This window comes from Geotrypetes seraphini, chromosome 2, assembly GCF_902459505.1.
Source record: "Geotrypetes seraphini chromosome 2, aGeoSer1.1, whole genome shotgun sequence".
Taxonomy (NCBI): Eukaryota; Metazoa; Chordata; class Amphibia; order Gymnophiona; family Dermophiidae; genus Geotrypetes; species Geotrypetes seraphini.
The window spans coordinates 513,668,017-513,694,998 of NC_047085.1; the positions used below are offsets into that span (position 1 = coordinate 513,668,017).

The following is a 26,982-nucleotide window of genomic DNA, read 5'->3' on the forward strand; positions in this document are numbered from 1 at the left end:
TGTGAGAAGCCGTGTTTAGGCCTGACAGAGTTGGGAGGCTGGTGACGTCACAAAGGAGAAGGGCGGAGCTTCACGCCGAAGGCTCTGCCCCTTGTAATGCTGATTGGTCAGAATGGTCCCTTGGGCGGGAAGCGGAGTGAGAGGTTACGGCTCCTAGCACGAGAAGGCAGAAAGGAGGAGGAGTTTCAGCTCGTTGTTCAAAACGTCCTTGGGAGCGGGAAGAGGAGGGGGCGGAGCTTAGTTCTAGTTTAGGGTCTTTGGGGCCGGAAGTAAATCTTGTGCTGGAGCCTCAAGTGCCCAGTTTCTTTCAGCCTCTGCTTTGCTCTCTCCTTTCAGCCCCAAATGTCCAAAGCCCAGAGGGAAATAGCTGCAGGAGCTTCTGCTCAGGTAGGAGCTCCCCCTCCCCCCCTTTTCCTGGCAGGGGGAGGGGCAAGATGGGGGGAGGGGACTTGGAATGCCACCAAGGGGGCAATGGAGGATTAAGGGACCACCAGGTCTACAATAATGGCTGAAGGGGAAAAGGGAGAAGAAAGAAAGAGAGGATGGAGGAATTTGTCAATGCTTTTGTCCTCCCTTCAAAGGGGCCACTCCTCACCTGCATTCTCAAGGCAGTAGGTTATTACATTTGACTTCCTAAGTTCCACTATAGGTCACTTGGCCTCCCCTTGCAGTTGCACACTAAGTAACATACAGGCACCAGGTCTACAATGATGGTGATGCAGAAGGCGCTGAGGGTGTTCCTGGTTTGTGTTTCAGATGCAGTTGAAGTTTGAGGACGTGGCTGTCTCTTTCTCCCAGGAGGAGTGGGAATATTTAGATGAAGGGCAGAAGGAGCTTTACAGGGAGGTGATGAAGGAGAATTATGAGACTCTGATCTCCCTAGGTAAGGAGACATTTTTCTGCACTTCCTTTGCTCCAGAAACTTCCAAGTGTGATCAGGATCTCTCTGTACTAATCTCTATCTTAATCTGACAGCGTGAGGGACCATAAGACCATCTTGTGTGTCCTGCAAGTTTTTTCCCTTTCAAATCAGAGACAGATTATTCTCTGTTTCTTGAAGAAGAGCTAAAATGCAGGGTCAGAGTAGCCCAAATGGTCAGAACCTGGCTGCAGAAGGTTACATTGTACCTGGAAGCAGTCTTTGCGACCAGGTCATCGATCTCTGCTCACCCTATAACATTGTCTGACACTGAACTGCTCCAAGAGCTGCAGAATTGTCTCCAGGATCACCATGTGATAAGAGGAATACGAAATATCCTCACCAACTTCTATTTCTGGATCGGTAGCATGGAATGTTGCTGGATTGGCCACCGTGAGAACGGGTTACTGAGCTTGTTGGACCATTGGTCTGACCCAATAAGGCTATCCTTGTGTCCTCTCCCACAAGGACCAATCGTGGTTTCTCCTCTTTTGAACCTTTATCTTGCTTTTCTTCCACACATCTTGGAATGAAACTTCTGTATGCTGAGAATTTGGTTCCTGCATAAGAGCAGCTCTTTAGAGAATTTACAATATTCTCAGAGAGAAACATCGAGATAATTATCTGGTCACCTGTGATAGGACCAAAATATAATATGGACCTAGAGAGCAGCATAATTAATGGCAGCATGGCCTGCTCTGAACAGCCAAAATGATGAACTCATCCAGTTTTGAATATCAGTCACTCACATACAGGAAGAAACTTCAGTTTACTGTGTTTATAGCAACATGATGGCAGATAAAGGCCAAATGGCCCACCCAGTCTGCCCATTCACAGCATCCGCTATCTCTTCCTCTCCCACACTTTTGTTTTTGTTTGTTTGATTTATTCTGTCTGTTCTCTTGTGAACCACCAAGAACTTTGGATAGTGCAGTATAGAAACAAATAAATATCTGACCCTTCCCCTGGAATTGGCTGGTGTTGAGCCAGGTCTTTCCTTCTGTGAGGAGTCGTGGATTTGGCCTAAGACTCTCTGAGGAAAGAACCACCTTGAGCACAGCTGAGGTTCAGGAGATTTAACGAAGGCAACTTCTGCTTTCACTGTAGGCAAACAGATAACTTGGCTGTCGCTCAAGAATAGTATCACCATAAAGCAAAAGAGATCCCTATGTAACCCCAGAGCCAGGAATAAATATTAGTGAATCCCAGCTTAACCCATTCTTTTGTAGATAGCTCTTAGGGAGGTGAGTAGGCAGGAGCTGGTCATGCCTCAGATTTCGACTTTTTCGCTTTTTTCTTTCAACAGGCTTTTGAGAACTTGTGATGGAATCTATTTTATTATTTTATAGTATGTTAACATATAGAAGAATCGTTTAGTTTGTTTTCAAATTTTTGTGTTTTAATCATTTGTTCTCTGGTGTTAGGTTAGTTTTAGAATGTTAAGTCATGTCTGTGTATAAACTGGTTATGAGTCTTGTTTTATAACCCGCATAGAATATTGGATATGCAGGATCTAAGTATTTTAAATAAATAAGTTAAACTCTCTCTCCCTGATTATACAGGGTTTTTAAATTTGTAAAGCAGGGTTTTAACTGGCTTCTTAAAGGGGCCATTTGAAGCTCTAACGGTTTGTCAAGTTGTAATCTGCTGTACACTGCCTTGGGTGAATCTCTTCATAAAGGCAGTTAATACATCCCAATAAATCAATAAAATTCATCATACCTGATCCTTTGAACTCCTGCTGCATATTTGTTTTTGAATAAAAGGGAAGTATAACTGAGTTTTCATGTTTATTCCTGGAAACAGGTTCTGTAAGGATAAGTCCTGATCTGTTATCGTGGATTAAACAAGAGGGAGAGACACATTTTAGAGATTAAATAATTAATATTTGTTTTTAACTTATAACCCTCCCCCTAATTCCTTTCGTGTTTACCTTAAATGTTGCTTATTTTTATTTTATCAATTGTATTTCTTACCCCCTTTACCAATCGTGTCTATTGCATGTCTGTCTATAATTACCTAATACGTCAGCCATGTTGATCTTAAAAAGTTTGTATTAAATGTTTTATTACTTTTTTCTGTAAAGTTATTTTTATTCTGTACAACGCTTTGAAGAAACGAAAAAGCGTTTAATCAAAAATTGAATAAACTATAAACTATATCCAGGATCCCCAGGAGTCGGGAGAGAGAGAAGTTAGACATTCAGACACGGGTGAGTAACAGATACTCTACAGAATGTTATGGGCTATAGTAATAACTACTATACAGAGTAAGAGGAGGCATTTCAGTGTACTGGTGAGCAATAACTACTCTACAGTATAAGGAGGTCTTAGAATACAGCAGAGTAATAATAACTATAGATATTAAAACAAATGACTTATCTGTACGGAGCGCAGTATCTAAGTCTTCACAAGTGGATGATATCAACTGATGGAGCCCAGCATTGGATAAAGTTTACAAAGCCACAGAAGTTTCTAGAGCTTCCATGAGCTGGAGACCTTGAATCTCTTAATTCTTCCCATTCACGGTTGAGCACCTCAGTCCTGTCTTTTGCTTAACAGAGAAGCAGCTCCCAAGGCAGGTGAGTTGGGCTTGTGAGAAATGATAACCTGCTGAACAGGCAGAATACATGTTCCAGTGTAATAGGTGAGACATTCTAGACATGTGGGTTGTATCCCAATGGCCGTGTGCCATATGTTGAAGGAATCCACTCTGTGATTTTGCTCTACTTCACTGTGTTCTCTAGCTCCATCTCTAGTTTTTCCTTTTGCACTTGTGCCTGCAGGAGTGTGCTTGTTTTGCTCTCTCCGTTTTATTATTTGGTGGTTTTTTTTTTTGTTCCTTTTCCAGGATTTCTGCTGCTAAGTGGGAATCCCTAGCTACAGGGTCTCTGCTTTTCAGCTAGAGGGACCCAGGGTTCAGCATCGGTCTCCTCTGCTATTTAATCTTTTCCTAAGCCCTCTAGCTCTTCTCACCCAAGAACTTGGCATCTCAGCGCACTTCTTTGTGGTTGATATTCAGTTAGTATACATCCAGACTTGTCATCATTTAATAATAATAATAATAGCTTTATTTCTATCCCGTCATACCTTTCAGTTCAAGACGGTTTACAACAAGAGAGAGTGCATGAATGCAGCTAAGTTACATCATGAGTATGAAATAGGAAGAAACAGACAGGGGTGTAAATTAGTTATATACAACAGGAGCATGCCGGAAGATGTAGAGGAAAAACGATTAAGGAAGTTAAACAAATTTGTCCAATAAATGGGGTTTCAGTGATCTTCTGAATGATTGGTATGACAGATGGTTAAGGAGTAAGTCAATTAGAGTATTGTTCCAGATTCCTGCTTGGTTTACAGAGAGTTGCTGATTGGCTTGAGAGTCACCGTCTGAATCTGAACCCTACGAAATCCAAAGCCATTTGGATAACTGTTCAATTATGTCTCCCTGATGCTACACCTCAGTTATTGCAACATACTCTGACCATAAAGATTTTAGGAATTACGTTAGATCCTAAATTAACTTTCTTTGGGAGGACCGCAGTAGCGGAAAGTCTGCAGAGCCAGCAGCAGGCTGCTATTGAGTGGAATCTGCGTCCCTGAGGTAGTGGACAATGGGAGAGAATGAGAGATGTTGGGGGAGGGGCAGGAGTGGAAGAGATGATGGCTAGGGAGAGAAGTACTGGGGGATAGGGGGAGATAGCATAAGATGCTGGCTGTAGGTGTTGAGGGGGTAGAGAGAGAGAGAGAGAGATTCTAGCTTGATATGGGATAGGGGGGGAGGGAGAGGGATGAGGGGAGAGAGGCTGGCTGAGAGTTGGAAGATCCTGCACAACGATAGGCACAGAAACATAGAGAAGAGATCCTAGATGGGGATTGAGCATAGAGACAGGGACTTTGAAGCAATGCTGGGCACAAAGAGGGACAGACATGGAGAAGAAAGCTTGATGGGGAGAGCGTTGAGATAGGGGCATAGAAGGACTGCTAGACACAGGGACATTGCTTGAAAAGGGGTGAATCTGACAGAGGGATGATGGATGCAGGGGAATGGAGAGGGACACAGAGGGAAGAAGCTCAGGACAGAAACAGGAGGGACAGATGCTGGACAGGACACATAGGGACAAAATGTGAAATGGACAGACGATCCTAGGAAGACAGTTATGAAAGAAGAAAAGCAGTAAAGGGACTCTGGATCTGGAGCCTAATGAATGAAAAAATAAACTGCTCAGACAATAAAAGATAGAAAAAAGTTTGTTTTTATTCTGAATTTATTGAAATTTGTCTGCTTTCAGATATGTTTTTTGACAATATAAAGGCAAAGTGAAGTACTATGAAAACAAATCAACCAAACTTCACTAAGTTGGGCTTTTACAAAGGTGGGCTTCTAGAAGAAAGTCACTAAGCGAGAAAAACTTGAAGAACCCTTGTTTTCTCTAGTAGAATTTAATAAAAATACAGAATTGTACTGAAATTCTGGATAATAATTAGTAAAAATATGGTTAAATGTTGTCAAACTTGCAGAATTTTGAAATGTTTTGTGCAAAATTCGACCAGGAGTAATCAATAGTTCAGAGGTATTTTGGGGAATTATGGCCCTTGACAAGTCTTCGTTATACAAGTTGGTTCATGGTCTTGTCTTGAATTGACTTGATTATTGAAGCTTCTTCTTTGTTGAGCTATCCAAATATACTATTAACCGCCTCCAAAACATTCAAATACAGCTATTAAGACTTTTGTAGGGTCTGGGAGACTTTGCCCTGTTTCTCCACTCCTGAAGGAAGCTCGTTGGTTACCATATTTTTATCAAGCCATGTTTAAAAGATGTTGGTTCTTACACACACAGGCTTTTACTGAGGTTTTTTCAAGTACTTGGGATCCCTTACCATCCCACTTTAAGATCTTAGACACAGGATGAGATGGTTCTGGATCCTACAAGAGAATCAGCTTCCTTTATAGGTCTCCAGCCATGTGGAATTCTCTGCCCCCGCATTTACGGTTAGAATGCCATCTAGATTGAACTCACATTTATTCTTTAGCATTTGGGGGGTTCTGATATGGTAGACTTTTATACATACTGTAGCTATGAGATCAACCCTACTGGTTCCTGTGTCGTCATTGTTTCGTCTTTTGTGTTAATGATTACATTGTAGTAAATTATTATTGTAAACTGTGCCATTTGGTCCCTAATGGAAGGGCAATATATCAAATATAATTAATAAATAAATATTAGAAAATGATTTAAAAAAACCAAACATGCTTAGGTTTAAATCTTTTCTTGCTCTTTCTTTGGGAGCATCTTCTTTTTGGAGTTCTCTTGTAACTATTGGACTTGCTTTCAAAGGTTATGTATTTTTGGATCCTAGGCAGGTCTAGAATTTTCCGTGAGAGAGGAAACATGTGATCAGAGGTGGTTGTAGGCGGGAACAAGACTTTGGCTGTAGTTGTGGGTGGCCGAGTTCCTGTTTGGATGTCTTTGTGGGCTACATTTTCTGCTGTTATACCTTTATTTCTTTGAAACCAATGAGAAGTACAAACATCCGTACATGAACAATAATTTTGCAGTAATAGAGCATGCCCACCATGGTCCCAAGCAGTCAACCCCTGTATTACCACACTTCACCTCGGTCCCCCCACACCCTCCCTTCCCAAGCCTCAGCCCTCCCTGTTCCGAAACAGAAAAAAAAAGGTATAGTAACCCATAGACTAAACCCAAGAACCCTAATTACAAGTTATTCAAGACCTGACTGCGACCTCTCGGAGCCAGAATATTCAGATAGGGAGTCCACACTTGAAGGAAAGCCTTACGCCTTATTTGGGAGCCAGAAGCAGCTCTCGCCTCCCATCTTATCAAAGCATGGAGCTTGTTTCTCCAATACCATACGAAAGGAGGCAGCTCAGACAACCAATGATTCCAAATACATGTCTTCCCCTCAACGTAATACTTGCTCAAAAACAATTTTTCCCGAGCTGGATACAAATGCAAATGAGAGAAATGGCAGAATAGCATACTAGGCTCAGAGATAGAAGGAAGCTACATCTCTCCAAAAACCTTGAATAGTTGAAGACACCCACAGACTATGCACATAAGACTTCACTGCAGAATGACATTTTATACAAAGCTGTGTGTCGACACTTCCATGTAATAGGCTTGGTTTTGAGGGACATAAGTCGGCAACATAGTATGAAAATAACACTCTTGCAATTCTGTCCTACCCACCACAGCTGGTATATACCCTGTTATACCTTTCTTTAATTGTTATTTTTCCCTTTGGGTTTATTGCTAATTTGGAAAATTAATTTCATAACCTAATTAAAAAAAAAATAGAGAGAGGAGGTTTGAAGACTTATCACAGAATTTCCTAAACATGAGAAATCCCATGTAGTCGTGTGAGCCCAGAAAAGAAAACTTTGTTTCTTTATTGTTAGTAGTGGTCCATAGTTATTAATGCGCGATTACCGTCTTTTATTTCTATCCAGCAGATACTGAGGCAATGCAGGAGATGAAGATGGAGGAGAATCAAGAAAACTGGCTTCTAGAAATTGAACTCATCCCAAGACAATCAGGAAATGTCAGTGAGAATATTTCCCAGAGGAATGAGAGTCAAAACACAAGGAATTATCAACGGGAATCGGAGAAGAAGCCGAGAGACCCTGCAAGAAACTCCCTGGATGCAGTCACTGAGGGTGAGAAAAGTGACAGGGAACTCACAAACATCCCTGAGCTCCAGAGACACCGGAGAAAAGAGAGACCTTTACAAAGTAAAAACAGCAACCAAAAGGCAGAATTGAAAAAGAACAAGAGAGACCCTGCAAGACACTCCCTGGATGCAGTCACTGAGGATGAGAAAAGTGACAGGGAACTCACAAACATTCCTGAGCTCCAGAGACACCCGAGAGAGGAGAGACCCTTGCGAAATAAAAACAGCGACCAAATGGCATTTCAGCTCCATCAGGGAAAGAAGAAAGGGAAGAAATCCATTCTGCAAGACACCGTTGGAAAAAGCCTTGGTAAAATATATCATTTCTTATTGCCCAAGAGAATCCACCCCAGGGTGAGACCCTTTTTGTGTTGTTGGTGTAGAAAAGGTTCCAAACAAAAGGTGAAGCTGAAATACAGCAGAAAACGCATGCAGAAGGGAAACCTTTCACATGTATTGACTGTATCAAAGTATGAATTCCTAGGGATGGACAGCGACAGCCCAAACATTCGTCTTTTAGCACCTCTTCATTTTTGTTTCAGGAGCAATATCACCAAGAGTGTGAACTATTTGGAAATGTGGCACACTCTTATGAAAAAATGGGCCTGGTTTCTGATGGTGCTCCAGTAGGTCACACGTGTGCAGGATTTGCAAAGAGGACACAATATTACTGGGAAGTCAAAAGACACCAAGTGTCTTTTTTCTGCTTGCTTTAGTTTAATGACGTGGGACATGTCCTGGGCTTTTCCCATGTCATTGCCATCCCTTTTCATTCTTGCTTGAAGATCTTCAAAGTTTGTGAATTCCGCACCGCGCATGCGCGAGTGCCTTCCCGCTTGAGTCAGGACGTGTGTCTCCTCAGCGTGGCCTCAGTTCTTAGTTTTCCACGGAGCCAGAAGCCCTGGTTCCTAGCTCTGCGTCCCTGATTAGTGCCTTCTTGCACCGCGGCTTTCTTTTATTTTTTCTTTGTTAGTCGCTGTGCGGCACGTCTTCAAAAAAAAAAAAAAAGAAGTTTTATTTTTCTTCCGTCGCTCCAGCCCGGCAGTTCCTGGTCTGGGCCTAGCCGACAGCCCTCGTTTGGCTGTGGCTGTATTCGTCCTTTATGTCCCGGGCTGTCACCGGGTTTAAGAAGTGTAGCCAGTGTGGTTGGGCCATCTCTCTGACCAATCCTCATCGCTGGTGCATTCAGTGCTTGGGCCCCGACCACCCTACGGAGTCTTGCCCTCGCTGTGCCACCCTTCAAACGCGGGTTCTTCGCAGGTGGCGTGCCAAGATTCTCTGTTTCTTCAGCGCCATGGAGCAACCTGCGGACAACACCTCGACCTCACGTCTGCTGTGACCCTTAATGTTCCATCCTCGGGTAAGTTTCCTTTTCCTCCTCCGGGTGCACTACCTAAGAAGCCTTCAGCTGAGTCTCAGGCAGTCCAGGCAACGAGTGCAGTCGTGCCAGCCTCTACGAGACCTCCATCCAAAGATCGGTGAAAATTTGATCATCTATGAGTTAATTGCTAGTAGATTTTTCCAGAGCAGCGCTGTTAAGGATCAAGGAAATTTGATCATCTATGAATTAATTAATAACTAGTAGATTTCTCCAGAGCAGCTCTCTTAAGCATAAGTGAAAATTTGATCATCTGTGAGTTAATTGCTAGTAGATTTCTCCAGAGCAGCGCTCTTAAGGATCAGTGAAAATTTGATCATTTATGAGTTAATTACTAGTAGATTTCTCCAGAGCAGCGTTCTTAAAGATCAGTGAAAATTTGATCATCTATGAGTTAATTGCTAGTAGATTTTTCCAGAGCAGCGCTGTTAAGGATCAGGGAAATTTGATCATCTATGAATTAATTAACAACTAGTAGATTTCTCCAGAGCAGCTCTCTTAAGCATAAGTGAAAATTTGATCATCTGTGAGTTAATTGCTAGTAGATTTCTCCAGAGCAGCGCTCTTAAGGATCAGTGAAAATTTGATCATTTATGAGTTAATTACTAGTAGATTTCTCCAGAGCAGCGCTCTTAAGGATCAGTGAAAATTTGATCATCTGTGAGTTAATTACTAGTAGATTTCTCCAGAGCAGCGGTCTTAAGGATCAGTGAAAATTTGATCATATGTGAGTTAATTGCTAGTAGATTTCTCCAGAGCAACGCTCTTAAGGATCAGTGAAAATTTGATCATCTGTGAGTTAATTGCTAGTAGATTTCTCCAGAGCAACGCTCTTAAGGATCAGTGAAAATTTGATCATCTGTGAGTTAATTGCTAGTAGATTTCTCCAGAGCAACGCTTTTAAGGATCAGTGAAAATTTGATCATATGTGAGTTAATTGCTAATAGATTTCTCCAGAGCAGCGCTCTTAAGGATCAGGGAAATTTGATCATCTATGAATTAATTAATAACTAGTAGATTTCTCCAGAGCAGTTCTCTTAAGCATAAGTGAAAATTTGATCATCTATGAGTTAATTGCTAGTAGATTTTTCTAGAGCAGCGCTCTTAAGGAACAGTGAAAATTTGATCATCTGTGAGTTAATTGCTAGTAGATTTCTCCAGAGCAACGCTCTTAAGGATCAGTGAAAATTTGATCATAAGTGAGTTAATTACTAGTAGATTTCTCCAGAGCAGCGTTCTTAAGGATCAGTGAAAATTTGATCATATGTGAGTTAATTACTAGTAGATTTCTCCAGAGCAGCGTTCTTAAGGATCAGTGAAAATTTGATCATCTATGAGTTAATTGCTAGTAGATTTCTCCAGAGCAGCGTTCCTAAGGATCAGTGAAAATTTGATCATCTATGAGTTAATTGCTAGTAGATTTCTCCAGAGCAGCGTTCCTAAGGATCAATGAAAATTTGATCATCTATGAGTTAATTACTAGTAGATTTCTCCAGAGCAGAGCTCTTAAGGATCAGTGAAAATTTGATCATCTATGAGTTAATTGCTAGTAGATTTCTCCAGAGCAGCGTTGTTAAGGATCAGTGAAAATTTGATCATCTATGAGTTAATTGCTAGTAGATTTCTCCAGAGCAGCGTTCCTAAGGATCAGTGAAAATTTGATCATCTATGAGTTAATTGCTAGTAGATTTCTCCAGAGCAGCGCTCTTAAGGATCAGTGAAAATTTGATCATATGTGAGTTAATTGCTAATAGATTTCTCCAGAGCAGCGCTCTTAAGGATCAGGGAAATTTGATCATCTATGAATTAATTAATAACTAGTAGATTTCTCCAGAGCAGCTCTCTTAAGCATAAGTGAAAATTTGATCATCTATGAATTAATTAATAACTAGTAGATTTCTCCAGAGCAGCTCTCTTAAGCATAAGTGAAAATTTGATCATCTGTGAGTTAATTGCTAGTAGATTTCTCCAGAGCAGCGCTCTTAAGGATCAGTGAAAATTTGATCATTTATGAGTTAATTACTAGTAGATTTCTCCAGAGCAGCGTTCTTAAAGATCAGTGAAAATTTGATAATCTATGAGTTAATTGCTAGTAGATTTTTCCAGAGCAGCGCTGTTAAGGATCAGGGAAATTTGATCATCTATGAATTAATTAACAACTAGTAGATTTCTCCAGAGCAGCTCTCTTAAGCATAAGTGAAAATTTGATCATCTGTGAGTTAATTGCTAGTAGATTTCTCCAGAGCAGCGCTCTTAAGGATCAGTGAAAATTTGATCATTTATGAGTTAATTACTAGTAGATTTCTCCAGAGCAGCGCTCTTAAGGATCAGTGAAAATTTGATCATCTGTGAGTTAATTACTAGTAGATTTCTCCAGAGCAGCGGTCTTAAGGATCAGTGAAAATTTGATCATATGTGAGTTAATTGCTAGTAGATTTCTCCAGAGCAACGCTCTTAAGGATCAGTGAAAATTTGATCATCTGTGAGTTAATTGCTAGTAGATTTCTCCAGAGCAGCGTTGTTAAGAATCAGTGAAAATTTGATCATCTATGAGTTAATTGCTAGTAGATTTCTCCAGAGCAGCGTTCTTAAGGATCAGTGAAAATTTGATCATCTATGAGTTAATTACTAGTAGATTTCTCCAGAGCAGCACTCTTAAGGATCAGTGAAAATTTGATCATCTATGAGTTAATTGCTAGTAGATTTCTCCAGAGCAGTGTTCCTAAGGATCAGTGAAAATTTGATCATCTATGAGTTAATTGCTAGTAGATTTCTCCAGAGCAGCGTTCTTAAGGATCATTGAAAATTTGATCATCTATGAGTTAATTACTAGTAGATTTCTCCAGAGCAGCACTCTTAAGGATCAGTGAAAATTTGATCATCTATGAGTTAATTGCTAGTAGATTTCTCCAGAGCAGCGTTCTTAAGGATCAGTGAAAATTTGATCATCTATGAGTTAATTGCTAGTAGATTTCTCCAGAGCAGCTTTCTTAAGGATCAGTGAAAATTTGATCATCTATGAGTTAATTGCTAGTAGATTTCTCCAGAGCAACGCTCTTAAGGATCAGTGAAAATTTGATCATCTATGAGTTAATTGCTAGTAGATTTCTCCAGAGCAGCGCTCTTAAGGATCAGTGAAAATTTGATCATCTATGAGTTAATTACTAGTAGATTTCTCCAGAGCAGCGTTCTTAAGGATCAGAGAAAATTTGATCTATGAGTTAATTATTAGTAGACTAGTCTTTAAGCCCGTTACATTAACGGGTGCTAGAGTAGATGTCTGTATGTATGGTGTGTTGTTTTTTTTATTTGTCTCTCTCCCTGGACGCTGTCTGTCTGTCATTCTTTGTGTCTGTGTCTCTCCCAGGTCCCGTCTGTGCGTTTTTCTTTCTGTCTGTCTCCCTGGCCCCCCCTGCTTGCCAAAGCAGCCCCTTTTCACCTCTCCCCCTGTTATGCAATGCCTGCCTGCTTCGTGGCCCCCCTTCTGTTCTTCCCTCCCCCTGATTGCTGTCTGCCCCCAGCACAACTCTTCCCCCAAAGCAGCCCCCTTTCCCCCTGTTGTGCAATGCCTGCCTGCTTCATGGCCCCCCATCTGTTCCTCCCCCCGATTGCTGTCTGGCCCCAGCACACCCCTCCCCCCAAAGCAGCCCTCTTTCCTGCCTGCTCCATAGCCCTTCTTTTTCGCTTCCCCTCCCGTTCTTCCCCTCCCTCCATCCACCCATGGTTGCTTCCGCCGCTGCCGCTCCTGTTCAAAGCGGCCTGCTTAGGTTCACGAACGGCTGTAGTGAACCTCGCAGGCCGCTCTCCATATGGTAGCATGTTCCCTATGACGCAATCACGTCAGAGGGAACGTGCTCCATGTGGAGAGCGGCCTGCAAGGTTCGCTACAGCCGGCCGCAAACCTCAGCAGGCCGCTTCAAACAGGAGCAGCAGCAGTTGATGCGGGAGGGGGGACTCGTGGACGTGTTCCCTACTGGACACTGCCGCCGCCAGCGCTGCTCCACACCCCCTTCATCTTGCCCTCTGGTGCGCCAAGCCAGCGCATGCGCGTAAGCCGCTGGCCATCCGCCTCGGGGGAGGGGGGGAGGAAGAGAGAGAGAGCGGAGAGGCGGCGACGGCAAAGTTAGTGTAATGGAGACGCTGCGTCTTTCAACAGGGAGCAGGACAGAGCGTAAGCCGCGCATGCGCACTTCCTATGTGTCGCTACAGCTCACGGAAAACCGGCGCGGCCTAGCGTTTTATTATATTAGATTTCTCCAGAGCAGCGTTCTTAAGGATCAGGAAAAATTTGTATAATAATAATAATAACTTTATTTTTCTATACCGCCACAGTCAGGCGACTTCTAGGTGGTTCACATTGTAAGAAGACTGGACAGTCAGCGAATGATAAGGAGCCTAAAATAGAAAAGTTACATAAACAAGTTACATACTAATTTAAGTTCCATGGGTAAAGAATACATGAAAATTGGAGCTTCCTGGGAGATTGAATAGCGTTTACGGGGGGTTTGTTTTAGTCTGAGGGTGGTCTGTTTTAGTCAATGAATTTGTCGAATAGGGCGGTTTTATTGCTTTTCGGAATGCATTGAAAGTCAGTTTGGGTTGATTTATGCAGTTTCGCAACCAGACTTGTTGTCTATTCACTTGGAACATGAAGGTTCTATCCAGGAAGGATTTGTATCTGCAGCCTGAGATCTTTGGTTAGGCAAAGATGTTTTTGTTTCTGGTAGTTCATGTGGGGTTGTGCAGAACGAAGTGAGTTTGCAGGTAGGAAGGTGCTAGTCCCCAGACTTGTATGAAACAGATACATGCGAATTTGAATAGTATCCGCGCCTCCATTGGCAACCAGTGCAGTTTTTTGTAGTAGGGGCTGATGTGGTTTTTTTTTTCTCAGTCCGAAGATTAGGCGAACAGCGGTGTTTTGTACTAATCTCAAATTTTTTACTGTTTTTTTTGGAATACCCAGGTAGATGATTTTACAGTAGTCAAGGAGGGATAGGATCAGCGATTGCACCAGCAACCTGAAGGATGTTGGATCGAAGTATTTTTTTATGGTCCTTAGTTTCCATAGCGTGTAAAAACATTTTTTCACCAGTAAGTTTGTGTGGTCAGTCATGGTTAGGTGTGTATCTAGAGTGATACCAAGTATTTTTATGGTTTTGGATATTGGGTATTCGTGATTGTTTATTTTTATCGATGTTCTCGTAATTTTGTCATTAGGGCTTGCCAGAAAGACTTTTGTTTTCTCTGCGTTTAGTTTCAGTTTGAAATTGGTGGTCCATTTTTCGATTTCTGTCATTATGTTTGAGAGGTTGTCTACAATTTCATTTGTGATGTCGTTTAAGAGGATTAGAATGGATATGTCATCTGCGTATATGTAGTGCTTTAAGTTTAGTTTTTGTAGAAGGTGACCTAAGGATGCGATGTAGATGTTGAACAGAGTGGGCGATAGGGGGGAGCCTTGGGACACGCCCGATGGGTTATTCCATGGGTTGGAGTGATGTCCATTGCTGGTTACTCGGTAGGATCTGTTTTTTAGGAATTATTGGAACCATTTCTTTACGTTTCCCGAAATTCCCATTGCATCAAAGCACAGTAGCATGATCTCATGGTCTACCAGGTCGAAGGCACTGCTGAGGTCTAGTTGTAGGATCAGTGCGCTTTTACCTTTGCTAAAAAGATTATAAAGGTGGTTTAGTATGGAGGCTATGACGGCTTCTGTGTTGTATCCTTTTCTGAATCATGATTGGTGTTCATTAAGGATGTTAAATTTGTCTAGGTAGTTTACTAGTTGTAGGTTGACCAAACCTTCCTGTATCTTTGTGAAAAGGGGAATACTTGCTATGGGTCTGTAGTTGGATGTCAGCGCTGTAGAGGTGTTCTGGTATTTGGGGATAGGGGTGATCAGTATGTGTCCCATGTTCTTGTTTAATGTTCCGTTTATAAGGGCGGTTGTTAGCCATGTGAATAGTTCCTTTTTGAAGTCTAGTGGGGCAACTGTCATGATTTTGGGGGGACATGCATCAAGTAGACAGTTTGATTTGGTGTATTTGTTGAATAATTTTAGGAACTGGTGCCAGTCTGGGAACTCGAAGTGGTCCCAGTTCATGTTTGTTCTGGAGTCTTGGTCATAGTGTTCGAGATAGTGAATTGTGTTTATTGTGGGTGTGTGTAGGGTTGCTCTTAGGTCTGTGATTTTATTTTTTAAAAAGTTGGCTAGGGTTTGGGCAGATGGGGTGCACTCGTCCTTTTTCAGGATTTGTGTTGTAGCTGTTAACGTTTTTACTAGTTTGAACAATTCTTTACTGTTTATTTTTGTAGTACCTATTATATGCGCATAGTGCTTTGTGCGTTTTTCTTTGATCAGATTTTTGTATATTTTCAATTTTTGTTTCCAGTTTGTCTTGTCTGTTTCTCTGTTTGTTTTTTGCCAGATTCTCTCGAGTTTTCTTAGTTCTTGTTTGGTGGTTAGTAATTCTGAGTCAAACCATTCGTTTGGTGGTCTATCTGTTTTTATGTATGTTCGGTATATATGATCATCTGTGAGTTAATTACTAGTAGATTTCTCCAGAGCAGCGCTCTTAAGGATCAGTGAAAATTTGATCATCTAGGGGAGATCACTAAATCTATGGTGTGACTCACCTGTTACGTTGAAAAAAGCGTAAATTTTGTTTTAAACCTATGTCAGACAAGAATGTGAGGAAGTTGGAAGTCTTCGGGTGTGATGCTGTGTCCACATGAATATTAAAGTCACCTAGAATAATAAGAGACGGGAATCTAGTGATCATATCTGCAGTGGTTTGGGAGACCTTATGCCATTCAGATGCCAGTCCCTCTCTTGAGGGGCAGCATTGTAGTAAATGTGTCTCCTCTCCCAGATGCAGCCAAGTCTCCGTGAGGCATAAGTCATCTAAATGTTGGAGCTCTTATTAGATCTTTAATAAGGTCCGCTTAGAAGACCACAGGAGATAGAAGTCATGGCCTGAGATTGTGTGTTGTAGAGGAGCACAAGGAAAACAACAGCCAGCAACACAGGAAAAGCCCCAATCCCTCCCGAGAGTTCACCCCAAGAAGCAAGATCCAATTTGATTTTATAATCACTCTTTAGCGAGTAGCGATGACATGTTTGGGTCACGTCACCCACACTAGGGAAAGTTTATTCGGCAACATTCAAGACTGAAAAACAGGAGCAGAGCAGCAGTCACAAGTAAATGGTCCATCATACAAGCAGCAGTAGCAGCGCTGACCATCCCAGCACGATCCAGGCAGTGGTGGAGTCAGGTCAGACCCTGAAATTATGATGATATACAGTAGCGCTACCCACATAGCTAACTGGGCAAGTAACACCACTTAAATCCCAGTCCTGTGACCAGTTAGCCATGTGGACACTGCACTGAATTCCAGCTGTATCCACACAACTTCCAGGCGTCGCCCGGATATGGCTCAGTATTGACTATCTGGAACTAATGTAGTTCTAAGTTATCAGCTTTATAGAAAAAACTCACTGCCCTCGGCTGAATAGTTACCCCAAACAATTCCACAATTAACCCTTTATTTGGCTTTGTTGCTCTTGTTCAACATCAAAGGTACTTAAAAACATCTTTTCACCATCTGCCAATGAAAGGGTTAATACAAGCAGAGTCTCATCCCCTTCTGGGATATGGTTTTTGAACTACTTTCTGAAATTTTGCATAGTCTCCAGGGAGTGCTCTCTTACATATATCACTTAAATTTCCTAAGCTTGCTTTTCATATATTTACGGCCAGATTCATCCCCCGATTAGGCGACAATTCCTCTGTAAACTGCATTTTATTTTTTGCATGTCTTAAGTTGACATCACTCTTCCTTAGGAAGTTTGGGACCCTTATCTAAAATGGATGGAACGTTCTTCTGAGTCATGCTAAGATTTTTTTCATGCCTACCTTGTCTACGGTCGGGGGGGGGGGGGGGGCTGATAGTCCTCTGGTTTTAAATAATTGTGTCTTGTACTGAAGAACTGCTGTCTTGTACTGAAGAACTTAATGAATTGGGTGAGTTTATGCTCCTGTTTCTATGCTGATCTGTATTGTTTATTGTATTGCTTTTTAAAATTTAAAAAGGTTAATACAAGCAGGAATAAAATTAATTACACTTAAGAAAAGCTTTATCAAAGATTTTATATTATATCTAAGAATGCACAAAATAATCCAAATGGGAGAGAAACATTCTACATCTTTATATTATAAAACTTTTTTTTTTTTTTTTTTATCATCAAACAGGGTTAAACTGTCTTCAGAGGATCCATGAGACTGAGCTCCAATTTACATGTCCAGAATGTGGCAAAAGTTTTAATCACCAATCAGATTTAAGAAAACACGAGAGGATTCATACTGGAAAGAAACCATATACCTGTCTAGAATGTGGGAAAACCTTTAATTGGCAATCACATTTAAATCGGCACGAGAGGATTCATACTGTAGAGAAACCATATACCTGTTCAGAATGTGGGAAAAGCTTTACACGGCAATCAGATTTAAGAAAACACGAGAGGATTCATACTGGAGAGAAACCATATACCTGTCCAGAATGTGGTAAAAGCTTTAATTGGCAATCACATTTAAATCGGCACAAGAGGATTCATACTGGAGAGAAACCATATGCCTGTTTAGAATGTGGGAAAATCTTTGCATGGGAATCAGATGTAAGAAAACACGAGAGGATTCATACTGGAGAGAAACCATATACCTGTTCAGATTGTGGGAAAAACTTTGCTTGGCAATCAGATTTAAGAAAACATGAGAAGATTCATACTGGAGAGAAACCATATACCTGTCCAGAATGTGGTAAAAGCTTTAATTGGCAATCACATTTAAATCGGCATGAGAGGATTCATACTGGAGAGAAACCATATGCCTGTTCAGAATGTGGGAAGAGCTTTACACGGCAATCAGATTTAAGAAAACACAAGAGGATTCATATTGGAGAAAAACCATATATCTGTTCAGAATGTGGCAAAATGTTTCATTATCGCACAACATTAAAAATACACGAGAAGATTCATACTGGAGAGAAACCATATACCTGTCCAGAATGTGGGAAGAGCTTTACACGGCAATCAGGTTTAAGAAAACACGTGAGGATTCATACTGGAGAAAAACCATATATCTGTTCAGAATGTGGCAAAATGTTTCATTATCGCACAACATTAAAAATACACGAGAAGATTCATACTGGAGAGAAACCATATACCTGTCCAGAATGTGGTAAAATATATACTAAACCCTCAGCTTTAAAAATGCACAAGAGGATGCATACTGGAGAAAAACCATTTAGCTGTTCAGAATGTGGAAAAAGTTTTAGTCAGCAGTCAAATTTAAAAATGCACGAGAGGATTCATACTGGAGAGAAACCATATAGCTGTTCAAAATGTAGTAGAAGTTTTAAACGTCAATCACATTTAAATCAGCATGAGATGATACATATTGTGGAGAAACCATATACCTGTTCAGAGTGTGGTAGAAACTTTAAGCAGCAGTCAATTTTAAAAATGCACCAGAGGATTCATACTGGAGAGAAACCATATACTTGTTTAGAATGTGGTAAAACGTATAATGATCTTTCAGCTTTAAAAATGCACAAGAGGATTCATACTGGAGAAAAACCATATACCTGTCCAGAATGTGGTAGAAGCTTTAATCGGCAGTCAACTTTAAAAATGCACAAGAAGATTCATACTGCTGAAAAACCATATACCTGTTCAGAATGTGGTAGAAGTTTTAATCGGCAGACAACTTTAAAAAGGCACAAGAAGATTCATACTGCTGAAAAACCATATACCTGTTCAGAATGTGGTAGAAGTTTTAATCGGCAGACAACTTTAAAAAGGCACAAGAGGATTCATACTGAGGAGAAACCATATACCTGTTCAGAATGTGGTAGGAGCTTTAATTGGCAGTCAAATTTAAAAATGCACAAGAGGATTCATACTGCGGAGAAACCGTATACCTGTCTAGAATGTGGTAGAAGCTTTAAACAGCATTCAACTTTAAAAATGCACAAGAGGATTCATACTGCGGAGAAACCGTATAAGTGTTCAGAATGTGGTAGAAGTTTTAGTCGGCAGACAACTTTAAAAATGCACAAGAGGATTCATACTGTGGAGAAACCATATACCTGTTCAGAATATGGTAAAAGCTTTACTTGGCAGTTAAATTTAATAGAGAACGATTTCTTCTTCCCTTCAATCATTGTCTTTATCTGGTCTGGAGGTTTCAGGACAGTCCCTGGGGCAGGCTAAAGAACTAACCCCAGTGCAGATGAGTACTGGGCAAAGCTCGGATGTTCTTCCCAGGGATAAAGTGATCACTCTTAATGATGTTTGGCTTAGTATTAATAGAATAGAGTCATCTTTACAAAAAACCGTTTTGAATTTATGTCAATTTTCATCTGATGTAACTGTGAAAATTAAAGAACAAAATGATAAAATTGGAGAAACAGCTGTAAAGGTTGAAAAGTTAGATCAGGCAGTGGGTAATTTACAAGCTAGTGCTGTTTCTAATATAAAGGATAGTATGATGCTACATGCTAAATTAGAAAAAATGGAAAATGCTATTAGAGTTAAGAACCTTCGTTTGTTAAATTTTCCTACCACACACTACCTTTCTTCAATGGAACTCTTGAAAATGTATTTGAGGGAGATATTACATTATAGTAAAGTGGAGACCTTTGAGGTCGATAATCTATACTACATTTCAAGAGATTCCAAAGAAAAGGTAGAGGAAGGTGGAATGGATAGAATAGTAACACCTGAGAGTTTGAATGTGTCACAGTTTTTGGAGTCATCTAAAGACATAATTGAAAAACGAGCAACTCTTCTCGTGACCTTCAAGACAGAACTTGAGAAACAAGATATTTTGAAATTATATTTCCTGAAAAAACAAGAGATGTTTTGTGGTCAACGGGTGGTTATTTTTCCAGATGTCTCTAGACAGACCCAATTTAAGAGGAAACAGTTCCTCCAGCTAAAGCAAAAGGTTTTGGCAGTTGGAGCTACTTTCTTCTTAAAATTTCCATGCAAATGCCTAATATCATATGGAAATGAGAAATATGTGTTTTTTGATCCAGCCCAGGTGGAAGATTTTATTAAAGAGAAACCTTTGTTGAAAGTTTAATTTCTTATATTTAGTATATTTTTGGAGGATGATGTTCAATATATAAATAGCCATTTGCCTGTTCCTAGAGAGTAGATAGAAATATTTCTTTTGATGTTTTATTTGCACTGGCGATCAGTTTTAATGTGGACTAGGACATGGTTGAATTAGTTTCCTTATTATTATGTTAATTCCCGTTGGGAATTTACATTGTATTTTTTACTTTGTGTTCATTCATGCATGTTTGTTACAAAGATATTGTAATGAATAATCTAATAAATAAAGAATTATAAAAAAAAAAAAAAAAAATTTAATAGAGAACGAGAGGATTCATATTATGGAGAAAGCATATACTGGTGAGAATGTGATAAAAACTTAAATGGAAATCACATTTAAAGAGATACAAGAAAATTCATATGAGAGGTACAGAAAGAACTTGTATATGAATGTCCAGGAATGGCGGAAGGAGCAACTATCAAGCAGACATTTCTGAGAGAAAATATTGGCATTTCCTGCATTTTTATATAGCTTTGGTATTTTTGACTTTCTTAGATGTGAAGCCTCATAGAAATAGATTTTAGACAATACTCTCTGTCCCCGGCTGAATATTGACCTATTACAATTCATCAATTAGTACAAATTAGAAAACTACTAATTATTACATTACATTACATTACATTACATTACATTAGGGATTTCTATTCCGCCTGTGCCTTGCGGTTCTAGGCGGATTACAATAAAGATGATATCTGGGCATTTCCAGTAGAATTACATTACAGGAAAAGAGTAGATTACAAGTAACAGTGAAGAGTTACAATACATATCGCAGCAGATGTAACATAGCCACGGATTACAATAAAGAAGATATCTGGGTATTTCCAGTAGAATTACATTACAGGAGAAGAGTTAATTACAGTTTATATAGAAGAATTATAGTACATTCAATATCACAGGAGATGTTACATGGCAACTGAGTCAATTTACAACTGGTGGATAATAAAGAATTACCATATATTCTAGATTACAAAAGATGTTTCATGAGCTGAGTCAAGTTTCTTCGGATGGAGAGTAGCATCATATGCCTGTAAGCGGAGGTGTATTTATTGTTTTGATGTTTGCATGCTGTTGATTAATTAATGTTGATGATATGGACAGTAGGGGTGTTTATTTTGGTTGGATAAAGAGATTCTGTTCCCAAAGGAATTGATTGGGAACTCATTAGATGGCGGTTTAGATTGATGGGAGATATGTATAAAAACTGTGATTACTAACGAATACACAAAAATAATCCAGGTGAGAGAGAAATTGTCATCTTTATATTATAATACCTTTTATCATCAATCAGGTTTAAAATAACTTCAGATGATCCTTGAGAGTGAGAGGCATTTACATGCCCAGAATGTGGCAAACCAATCAAATTTAAAACAGCACAAGAAGATTCATATGTGGAGTAATTACCCCCAAGAGAAACCATATTCTTGTCCAGAATGTGTTAAAAGATTTTATGTGGAATTGGCTTTAACGAGGCACAAGAGAATACGTACAGGAGAAAAGCCATATATCTGCTCAGAAATTGATGGAACCTTTAATCACAAATTACATTTAAAACTGCACAAGAGGATTCATAACCAGAATGGGATGGTGGGAGCAGTGGCGTACCAAGGGGGGGGGGACGGGGTGGACGGTCCGCCCTGGGTGCACGGCCCAAGGGGTTGCACAACTGGCCACTCACTGGGGAAGAGGCTGCCCATTGCTGTCATCAGAAAGAAGCCGGGGCCGAGTTCTCCCTCCCTGCTTCTCTTCCCCGCGAGCCGACCAACTCTAGCCGTCCGACGTCAATTCTGATGTCGGAGAGGACGTTCTGGGCCAGCCAATCGCTGCCTGGCTGGCCCGTAACGTCCTCTCCGACATCAGAATTGACGTCGGGCAGCCAGAGTTGGTTGGCCCGCGGGAAAAGAAGTAGGGCGAATTCGGCGCTGGCCTGTTTCCGATGGCCAGTGGCAGCCTTTCCCCAGCGGTGGTGGCAGCAGTATGTTTCCCAATAGTGGTGGCATGGGGAGGACAGGAAGGAAGGAAGAAAGAAAGAAAGGGAGGGGGGACAGGGAGCCAAAAAGAAAGGGGGCAGGGTGAAAGAAAGAAAAAAAATGGGGCATGGGGAGAGAAAGAGAAAGACAGACATAGAGAAAGAAAGGGGGCATGGAGAGAGAAAGAAGAGGGCAGGGTGAAAGAAAAAGAAATGGGGCAAGGAGAGAGAGAGAAAGACAGACATACAGAAAGAAAGGGGGCATGGAAAGAGAAAGAAGGGGGCAGGGTGAAAGAAAGAAATGGGGCACGGAGAGAGAGAAAGACAGACATACAGAAAGAAAGGGGGCATGGAGAGAGAAAGAAAGAAGGGGACAGGATGAAACAAAGAAAAAGTTGGGGGAGGGAATGAGGTCTGGAGGAGAGGAAGCATACAGGAGGTTGAAAGAAGGGAAGAAATATTGGATGCACAGTCAGAAGAATAAAGTGCAACCAGAGACTGATGAAATTACCAAACAAAAGTAGGAAAAATGATTTTATGTTCAATGTAGTGATCAAAATGTGTCCATTTTGAGAATTTATATATGCTGTCTATATTTTGCACTATGGGCCCTTTTACTAAACTGCAATAGCAATTTTTAGCGCAGGGAGCTTATGAGCGTCGAGAGCAGCGTGGGGCATTCAGCGCCGCTCCCTGCACTAAAAAACGCTATCACGGTTTAGTAAAAAGGGAGGGGGTATATTTGTCTATTTTTGTATAGTTGTTACTGAGGTGACATTGCATAAAGTCATCTGCCTTAACCTCTTTGAAAACCCACGGAATATAAATGATAATTAACATTTTCTCTGAGTACAGTGTGCTTTGTGTTTTTTAAATTTTATTGTTGGTAGATCATTTTGACTTGGCCATGAAGGTAAGGGGGAGGGAGGGAGGGGAGCTGCTGAAAGACATCTAGTAATCCTTGCAGGCTTGATTGTGCAGGGAATTATTTTTGTAAAATCATGTTTTATTATGTGACTGGCATTATTTAGACTTTAATTTCTATGAATGAATAGAATGAAAATGATATAAAATTAGTTGCTTGTTTTTATGTGTGTGCGCTGAAGGAAAGTGGAGAGAGAGTGGGCTGAGGACGCTGAAGGGAAATGGGGAAGAGAGAGTGGGGAGAAGACGCTGATTTATAAATTGACAATTGTACAGAATATTGTTTCTTTTTATACTTTAATATAAACAATTCAAGGCTTGTGTGGATGGAATCAGGTGGTTTGCGGGGATGGGGACCGAGCTTACGGGGATTAGTCCAATAAAATGGTATTTTTTTATTTCTCATTATTTGTTTTATTTTTATTTGTTAATTTGTAAAGTGGTGATTGTTATGTATTAGTTTTTTCAAATTTACATCTACTGTCTTTATATTTTGCACTGTATTAGAGGACATGTGTTACTGTTTTTGTGGTGTTGCATTGTATCCAGGGTCTGGTTTCTTGGCAGTTCAGTTTAACTTTTGTCTACATATTTTTATTTTTAGTTTGTGATTATTCCATATTAGGCGAGAGTGTATCTCTGTTCTGTGTGTATGAAAAGAACATAGTTTTCAGTTGGCATTGACTACAGGATCAATTGACTGTGCGGGATCTGGCTTGTTTAGTTTTACAATGTATGTACCGTATTTTCACGCAAATAACGCGCACCCGTATAAAACGCGCACACGGGTATAGCGCGCAGAAATCACGATGATATGTACAAAAACTTTGGTATACCGCGCTCACGGGTATACCGCGCATGCTGCCCGACGCTCCTTTCGCCCGCCCTGACTTTCCGTGCGCTGTCCCGACTCTCCATTCACCCCCCCTGACTTCCGTGCACTGTCCCCCCTTGAAGGTCTGTCCCCATCCTGAAAGCCTGATGCCCCCCCGACGTCCGATACATCCCTCCCCCCCGAAGGACCGCCGACTCCCCAACAATATCGGGCCAGGAGGGAGCCCAAATCCTCCTGGCCACGGCGACCCCCTAACCCCACCCCGCACTACATTACGGGCAGGAGGGATCCCAGGCCCTCCTGCCCTCGACGCAAACCCCCCTCCCCCCAACGACCGCCCCCCCCCAAGAACCTCCGACCGCCCCCCAGCCGACCCGCGACCCCCCTGGCGACCCCCCCACCCCCCTTCCCCGTACCTTTGGTAGTTGGGCCAGAAGGGAGCCCAAACCCTCCTGGCCACGGCGACCCCCTAACCCCACCCCGCACTACATTACGGGCAGGAGGGATCCCAGGCCCTCCTGCCCTCGACGCAAACCCCCCTCCCCCCCAACGACCGCCCCCCCAAGAACCTCCGACCGCCCCCCCAGCCGACCCGCGACCCCCCTGGCGACCCCCACGACCCCCCACCCCCCCTTCCCCGTACCTTTGGTAGTTGGCCGGACAGACGGGAGCCAAACCCGCCTGTCCGGCAGGCAGCCAACGAAGGAATGAGGCCGGATTGGCCCATCCATCCTAAAGCTCCGCCTACTGGTGGGGCCTAAGGCGCGTGGGCCAATCAGAATAGGCCCTGGAGCCTTAGGTCCCACCTGGGGGCGCGGCCTGAGGCACATGGTCGGGTTGGGCCCATGTGCCTCAGGCCGCGCCCCCAGGTGGGACCTAAGGCTCCAGGGCCTATTCTGATTGGCCCACGCGCCTTAGGCCCCACCAGTAGGCGGAGCTTTAGGATGGATGGGCCAATCCGGCCTCATTCCTTCGTTGGCTGCCTGCCGGACAGGCGGGTTTGGCTCCCGTCTGTCCGGCCAACTACCAAAGGTACGGGGAAGGGGGGTGGGGGGGTCGTGGGGGTCGCCAGGGGGATCGCGGGTCGGCTGGGGGGCGGTCGGAGGTTCTTTGGGGGGGGCGGTCGTTGGGGGGGGGGGGGGTTTGCGTCGAGGGCAGGGGGGCCTGGGATCCCTCCTGCCCGTAATGTAGTGCGGGGTGGGGTTAGGGGGTCGCCGTGGCCAGGAGGGTTTGGGCTCCCTTCTGGCCCAACTACCAAAGGTACGGGGAAGGGGGGTGGGGGGGTCGTGGGGGTCGCCAGGGGGGTCGCGGGTCGGCTGGGGGGGCGGTCGGAGGTTCTTGGGGGGGGGCGGTCGTTGGAGGGAGGGGGGTTTGCGTCGAGGGCAGGAGGGCCTGGGATCCCTCCTGCCCGTAATGTAGTGCGGGGTGGGGTTAGGGGGTCGCCGTGGCCAGGAGGGTTTGGGCTCCCTTCTGGCCCGATATTGTCGGGAAGTCGGCGGTCCTTCGGGGTGGGGGTGCGAGTGGTCCTGCCGGGGGGGGGGGGATGTATCGGACGTCGGGGGAGTCGGCCGGGCAAGAGGGCTTGGGCTCCCTCTTGCTCCGATCGTGGATGCGGGTGCGGGTGGGAGCGCGTGCGAGCGGTCGTTCGGGGTGGGGGTGCGAGCGGTCTGGCCAGGAGGGTTTGGGCTCCCTTCTGGCCCGATATTGTCGGGAAGTCGGCGGTCCTTCGGGGTGGGGGTGCGAGTGGTCCTGCCGGGGTGGGGGATGTATCGGACGTCGGGGAGTCGGCCGGGCAAGAGGGCTTGGGCTCCCTCTTGCTCCGATCGCGGGTGCGGGTGGGAGCGCGTGCGAGCGGTCGTTCGGGGTGGGGGTGCGAGCGGTCCTGCTGGGGGGGTGAGTCGGGCGGGGTGGGAACTATGTTTTAAAACTTTTGTATACCGCGCTCACGCATATAACGCGCGAGGGGTATGCGCGGTAGGTAAAAACGCGTATAACGCGCGCGTTATATGCGTGAAAATACGGTATTGGTGTTCTAGTGCTCACTGCAGTGTTTAAGATGCTGCCTTTTCCTAGGTAAATAGAAATAGAAATAGACGGCAGATAAGGGCCACGGCCCATCCAGTCTGCCCACCCTAATGACCCTCCCCTACCTTTGCCCTGTGAATAGATCCCATGTGTCGATCCCATTTGGCCTTAAAATCAGGCACGCTGCTGGCCTCAATCACCTGCAGTGGAAGAGTATTCCAGCGATCAACCACCCTTTCAGTGAAAAAGAATTTCCTGGTGTCACCTCGTAGTTTCCTGCCCCTGATTTTCCACGGATGCCCTCTTGTTGCCGTGGGACCCTTGAAAAAGAAGATATCTTCCTCTGCCTCGATGCGGTCCGTGAGATACTTGAACGTCTCGATCATGTCCTCCCTCTCTCTGCGCTCCTCGAGCGAGTATAGCTGTAATTTGTCTAGCCGTTCTTCGTACGTGAGATCCTTGAGTCCCGAGACCATCCGGGTGGCCATTCTCTGAACCGACTTCAGTCTCAGCACATCTTTGCGATAATGCGGCCTCCAAAATTGCACACAGTATTCCAGGTGGGGCCTTACCATGGATCTATACAATGGCATAATGACTTCCAGCTTACGGCTGACGAAACCCCTGCGTATGCAACCTATGATTTGTCTTGCCTTGGATGAAGCATGCTCCACTTGATTGGCAGCCTTCATGTCCTCACTGACGATCACCCCTAAGTCTCGTTCTGCTACCGTTCTTGTTAGGATCTCGCCATTAAGGGTATAAGTCTTGCATGGATTATGGCTGTCCAGGAGCATAACTTTGCCTTTTTTGGCATTGAAGCTGAGTTGCCAGTTCCTAGACCAGCGCTCCAGTAGGAGCAGGTCGTGCATCATGTTGTCATACATTGAATCTTCGTCCGTTGTGCATTTGCCCACTACATTACTTAGTTTGGCGTCATCGGCGAATAATGTTATTATACCTCGAAGCCCTTCTGCCAAGTCTCTTATAAAGATGTTGAATAGGATCGGGCCCAAGACCGAGCCCTGTGGCACTCCACTGATCACCTCTGTCAT

The 26,982-nt window shown here is 43.0% G+C and overlaps 1 protein-coding gene and 1 pseudogene across 6 annotated transcripts; one reads left to right on the forward strand and one right to left on the reverse strand.

The window, feature by feature from the left end:
- The window catches only part of LOC117355254, a 623,529-nt pseudogene that overhangs the window by 484,513 nt on the left and 112,034 nt on the right, over positions 1-26,982 (reverse strand).
- On the forward strand, positions 256-20,749 carry LOC117355237 (oocyte zinc finger protein XlCOF6-like). 6 transcript variants are annotated; one of them, XM_033933522.1, is made up of 5 exons: positions 256-387; positions 757-883; positions 7,396-7,926; positions 17,250-19,181; positions 20,429-20,749. In XM_033933522.1, the coding sequence occupies exons 1-5, from the start codon at positions 343-345 to the stop codon at positions 20,497-20,499; spliced, it is 2,706 nt and encodes a 901-aa protein (XP_033789413.1). In that variant the 5' UTR covers positions 256-342; the 3' UTR covers positions 20,500-20,749. The 6 variants fall into 6 exon arrangements, 5 of the variants coding, with proteins under 5 accessions (XP_033789413.1, XP_033789411.1, XP_033789412.1 ...); XM_033933520.1 differs by lacking the exon at positions 20,429-20,749 and having other exon boundaries at positions 17,250-19,419; XM_033933521.1 differs by lacking the exon at positions 20,429-20,749 and having other exon boundaries at positions 7,399-7,926; positions 17,250-19,419.